We start from the raw sequence: 6,000 nt of genomic DNA on the forward strand, positions 1-6,000 counted from the left end.
TTTACTTATTTTAGAGAGAGTGAGAAAGAGAGAATATCCAGCAGACTCCAAGCTGAGTGTGGAGCCCAACGAGTGGCTCAATCCCACAACCATAAGATCATGACCTGAGCTGAAACCAAGAGTTGGTTGTTTCCCGACTGAGCCACCCAGGTGCCCCTATTTTTTTATTTTTTATTTTTTTTAAGAGTTTATTTATTTATTTTTTCATTTTTTTAAATTTTTTATTGTTATGTTAATCACCATACATTACATCATTAGTTTTTGATGTAGTGTTCCATGATTCATTGTTTGTGCATAACACCCAGTGCTCCATGCAGAAAGTGCCCTCTTTAATACCCATCACCAGGCTAACCCATCCTCTCACCCCCCTACCCTCTAAAACCCTCAGTTTGTTCTTCAGAGTCCATTGTCTCTCATGGTTCGTCTCCCCCTCTGATTTCCCCCCCTTCATTCTTCCCCTCCTGCTATCTTTTTTTTCTTTTTCTTAACATATATTGCATTATTTGTTTCAGAGGTACAGATCTGTGATTAAACACTCTTGCACAATTCACGGGTGCTCACCATAGCACATACCCTCCCCAGTGTCTATCACCCAGCCACCCCATCCCTCCCACTACCCCCCACTCCAGCAACCCTCAGTTTGTTTCCTGAGATTAAGAATACCAAATTATGCAGCCATCAAAAGAGTTTATTTTTAAGTCATCTCTACACCCAGTGTGGGGCTCGAACTTACAACCCTGAGATCAAGATTCGCATGCTCTACCGACTGAGCCAACCAGGCGCCCCCAGGCTGATTTTTATTTTAAATACAGTCTATATTTGCTTATGTAATTGATTCCTTTTTGTTGGACATTTTCATTTGAAAGAGTGAGAGGAATTCTGTGGGCAGCTGAGTCGTAAACCATCACAGTAGTTTTCAGCAAGATTTGAGAGCATTGCCACCATTTTGTAAAGCATAGGGATAAAAGTTGACTGGACACAGCAATGTTTTGAATTTAGGTCTTTGTTTATCCTGTCCTTCACTTCTTTCCCTGCTTCCCCTGCCTCCCAACCTTCCCTCCTTTACTTCTTCCCTCCTAAAATATTTTCCAAACACCCCCCTCACACAAGGTTACTGAAATACCACTAGAAAGAACAGAGAGGGTGTGCGATGCAGTGGAAATTGTCAGTATACTGACACTCACACCTCGACACACTTTGGAATCAAACACAACCAAACTAACATTTATTTGCTATGGGGCTCCTCTCTTAGCTTCTCTCAGGCAACTCTGGCCCTAATTATCACTTTGACCTTAGGCAAGTCATTGATGGTCTCTTGACTTCAGTTTCTTCTTCTGTAAAATGGGGGAGGTCAGATGATCTTCAGCCCCTTCCCTCTCTCCTATGATTTTTTAACTACATTGATGCTGCCTTGGTTAAGATGATTCTAGGAGACAGACAAGCAAATATGAAGGAAATTTATCAATGAATGACATGGGGTGTTTGTTTACATTGAAGATGTTCTTTGTGTTCACTAGAACTCTCTAGGAAAACAGAAGAATGAGTCTACTTAATAATCCCCAAGTCTTAAAATTCTGTATTAAGCCACTATTCTGCAAAACAGATGTGGGTAAGTGGTCTGTCTCAATGGAGAAGATAACTATAAGAAGTTCACTATTTTCAAATACGGATCTGGCACATAGTGAATGCTCAATAAATGTTGATTGAAAGATTGTCTGGGAGGGGTGCCTGGGTGGATCAGTCGGTTAAGCATCCAACTCTTGATTTTAGCTCAGGTCATGGTCTCAGGGTTGTGACATTGAGCCTTGTGTTGGGCTCCATGCTGGGCGTGGAGTCTGCTTAAGATTCTCTCTCTCTCAAAAAAAAAAAAATTATTATTTTCAAAAAAGGAATGCCTGGGAAATATAACAAATTCACAAGTGTGTATTTAAACATAGCATACAGCATAGTTTTTAAAATTTAGCAGTCACTCAGGAAATGGTTACTGGAATAATGCAAAATGTTGCAAACCACAGAATTGTTATGTGATGGCAATTCATTCTCCTTTCTCCTGTCAATATAAACCCATCCTTCTCTAGGATCACCTCTTGATTCTTTCCTGATTATAACATTAATCCTTCCACTTTCCATACCATAGCTTGTCATACACAATTCAGCTGATATCTATTGCCTCATCTCTTCTCAGATTGTTTTATGTTCTGACATGGATTGTGTTTCATATCACTTCCTAACCATTCTTATCACTGAGTTATCAATCCTAGAAAACCGGGTTAGACATTTCTGTGTTTTTTCATCCCTCACCTCATAGTATCAGATCCACAAAAAGCATTTGGTATATATTTGATAACACGGGAGACACTCACCATGCATTTTGTTACTTCTCTGGAAAACAGCATCTTTTTTGTCAACTGAATCAGGGTCAGTGCAGAAATGTCTGATATTTTCATCAAGGTACCAGCTTTGATTCTCATCCACCAGAGTAAACATTATAATGAATTCTCGGTCCACATCTGTCCTTGTCCCGGAATATTTATTCAGGACACCTATCAGGGGGGACATCCAAAAGAGTGGAGGAAAATAGTTCAAAGTGAATTAAATCAAGATGAGTTTTGCCTCTTGCCAATGGTATCAGGTAAGTTTGAAGTCAGTCAAAGACTTATAAGAACAAGAATAACCACAACATGAAAGCAGCAAAGGATTTTAATGGAAATGACAGAGTCGTAGAAGAGAAAAGTCATGAAACAGAAGCCTTCACAGCAACTGCTCCTAAAAGGAGCCAGTGTTACTGACAGAGCACAGACACACTAACGTGATTAATGGGGAACAAAAAGTGATCATGCAGGTGAAATATCAAAGCAAAAGCAAGCCTGGCCATTTGGCTACATTCTTCACTTCTCTATGTGTGGTATGGGCTGGCATGAATGGCTATCAATATGGTATGTCCCTGGTTTGTTTTCTTTTTTAAAGTATATAAATTTCAGAATGCTAATGATGGTTCCTTGACAGAAGTCTGAATTATTACCCCTGCTGTGGTGTCAGACTGGCCTTCTATGTTAGAAGAATCTCCCTAATCTTATGGAAAGCTTGGAAGAAAAGGCACCTTTGTATGGAGCAAGGGAGGCAGGCAAAACAAAGCCCAAAATTTATACATACTTTTTAATACATCTGGGAATAGGCTTGTGTGTGTGTGTGTGTGTGTGTGTGTGTGTGTGTGTGTGTGTGTTGGTGGGGGGTGGAAGAGCTCCTTACCTTCCTTGCATACCAGCAGGGGGCCAATTAACCCAGAGCAGATGTCCTTAGGCGCGTCAATGTGCGAATGGTACACCCAGGTCAGACAGTTGGTGTCCGCTGGAGCAGGGGCATATTCTTCTCTCACTGGCCAGATATAGGTGTAGTTATTGCCAGGAGGAACCATATCATCATTCTTATTCCTTCCAGATGTTCCATCTGGGTATAGGGCTCCTTCCAAGAAAAGATTAAAAATAGTTAATATACAAAGATCGCATGCTATAGTGGACAGGGCCAGAGCTTTGGAATCAAACACCTATGAATTAAAATTTATTTCCTGTGGGATTGAGGCATGTTACTTAAATTCTCAATGCCTTGGTTTTCTATCAGTGAAGCTAGAATGTTGATACTTACCCCAGAGTGATGTGAGAACTAGCTGACACAATGTACAGAAAGCATCCTGCACAAAGCCAGATGCTTAATAAATGTTCATAAGGATCCCTTCTGATGGGCCTCTTGTTCCAATCAGGAAGATTTGAATCCACCTCACTTAACATGAATTCAAGAAGGAAAGGAGAGGGGTGCCTGGGTGGCTCAATTGGTTAAACATTTGACTTTGGCTCAGATCATGATCTTGGGGTCTTGGGGTCAATTCCTGCACTAGGCTCCCTGCTCAGTGGGGAGTCTGCCTCTCTCTTTCCCTCCCTGCCCCTTCCCTCCACTCGTGCTCTCTCTCTCCCTCTCTCTCTAATAATAAATAAAATAAAATCTTAAAAAAAGGAAGGAAAGAAACAGAAGAAATAATGAAATTCTTAGGCACTTATTACAGATTCAACACCTGTTTGAATTCTCACGAAAGATAGGAAGGAAGAGTAAGACATTCATCTTTCCTCCAGAGATCCTACAGTTCTGTTGAGCCAACCGGAATCGGAATTATTAGTACATGGGACAACTGGGGAGTAAAATAGGGTGATGTGTTAAACATAATTTGGTGTTTTGCTAGGTGGGGGGTCTACCACAGAGGGGGTGTGAACTAAGATTTCACAAGATTTTTCAATTAAGGAAAGTCCACTGATAAAACTAGTTTGATAACTACCTGGATAGAAGGTAGAGGTCTGGAAGGACCAGGACGAGCTGGATGGCCTTAGGAAGAAGGCTGGAGGGTGAGAGGCCGAGGAGATGGATGTGGACACACCCCAAGTTCATTCTCCATTCTTTCACTTGTTCACCATCCATTCAACAAACCTGCAATCCTGAACTCCCTGGACTAGGTCAGTTTTCTAAAATGCATTCACACAGAGAGAAGGGCAGTAGAGCCAATGGTGAAGTTCAGGGCCATTGAAGTTAGACTGCCTGGAATCAAATACTATCTCCATTGCTTGTTAGCTGCAACTTGGGCAATTTTCTTCTCTTCTAGGAGTCTTAGATTCTTATCTGGAAGAGGATGATAGTTATCATACCTATCTCATAGAGTTGTTGAGGCTTGCATGACATAAGATCTACAATACATTTATCACAGCATCTGGCATATAGTAAGCTTTCAGTAAACATCAGTTATTATTCATTCATAGTACTTGCCCAAGGTTTTAATTATATATGTATAATATTGTGTATATAATTGTTCAATTAATGTCTGTCTCTCACGTTAGACTATAATTTCCACAAAAAATAGGGGTTTTTTGCTCATAATTTTATAAGCAAGGTCTACCTCAGTGCTTAGTAGAGTGGGTGCTCAGTACGTATCTGTTGAATAAAATAATGAATGAGTGGCATGACTGTACACCACACACCAAAGCCCTGTGAATAAAATGCATGGCTTGAAAGCTTCTGAATTTATATACAGAGAGACTGAGGCTCCGTAGCTGGGGAAGGGTGGGTGGGTAGTGGACTTGTCTAGAGGCTTCAACTGAGATCACTCATTTTGCTTTGATTATATGATACAAATCAATACAAATATTAGTTTTTCCAGAGACTCTTTTATTTACACTCTACTTATGTGTTTTCTTTTTGCTTGTTATAATTGGGAAATGTTGATCACTATTATTGAAAGGAAGGGCCTGAGTCCCCAAACAAAACCTTGGTTTCACCTCTCAAGATGAGGATGATCATTTAGGATCCAAAATATACTGTGAATATAAAGTAAAAGGTGATTTAGGGTGGGGTAGCTTATTAAGTTGTTCTGAAAATTATTCCCAGAAAGGAATTTTGATTTGTCAAAGGTTTTGAGCAATGGTAACATTAACAATATAAGAATATTTTTAAAACAATCATTTGGTTTTATGTATTCTAAAATGTGTGGGCTTTGGGGCGCCTGGATGGCTCAGATGGTTAAGCGACTGCCTTCGGCTCAGGTCATGATCCCGGGGTCCTGGGATCGAGCCCCACGTTGGGCTCCCTGCTCAGCGGGGAGCCTGCTTCTCCCTCTCCCTCTGCCTGCGGCTCCCCGGCTTGTGCTCTCTGTCAAATAAATAAATAACATCTTTAAAAAAAATAAAAATAAATAAAAAAATAAAATGTGTGGGCTTTTAGAAATTAAAATATACAAGTTTTCACCCCATCAGGTTTGAGAATATTGAGGATTGGTGAAGTTATAGGAGAAACAGGCCAGCTCATAAACAAATGGTGGAAGAGTAAATGTGCAATTTTTTGGAGGACACTTTGCCAATTCCTATTGAAAGAGAGAGAGAGAAAGAAAGAAAGAAGAAAGAAAGAAAGAAAGAAAGAAAAAGAAAGAAAGAAAGAAAGAAAGAAAGAAAGAAAGAAAGAAAGAAA

At 40.1% G+C, this 6,000-nt stretch overlaps 1 protein-coding gene across 1 annotated transcript in view; it reads right to left on the bottom strand.

The window, feature by feature from the left end:
- The window catches only part of HEPHL1 (hephaestin like 1), an 88,149-nt gene that overhangs the window by 63,636 nt on the left and 18,513 nt on the right, over positions 1-6,000 (bottom strand). The window contains exons 3-4 of the mRNA XM_032426356.1: positions 3,250-3,462; positions 2,364-2,543 (exon numbers count right to left, since the gene is read on the bottom strand). Of these exons, the coding sequence (XP_032282247.1) occupies positions 2,364-2,543; positions 3,250-3,462 (393 nt within the window). The remainder of the gene's footprint in view (positions 1-2,363; positions 2,544-3,249; positions 3,463-6,000) is intronic.

This window comes from Phoca vitulina, unplaced genomic scaffold (genome assembly GCF_004348235.1).
Source record: "Phoca vitulina isolate PV1807 unplaced genomic scaffold, GSC_HSeal_1.0 scaffold34, whole genome shotgun sequence".
In the NCBI taxonomy this organism is placed as follows: Eukaryota; Metazoa; Chordata; class Mammalia; order Carnivora; family Phocidae; genus Phoca; species Phoca vitulina.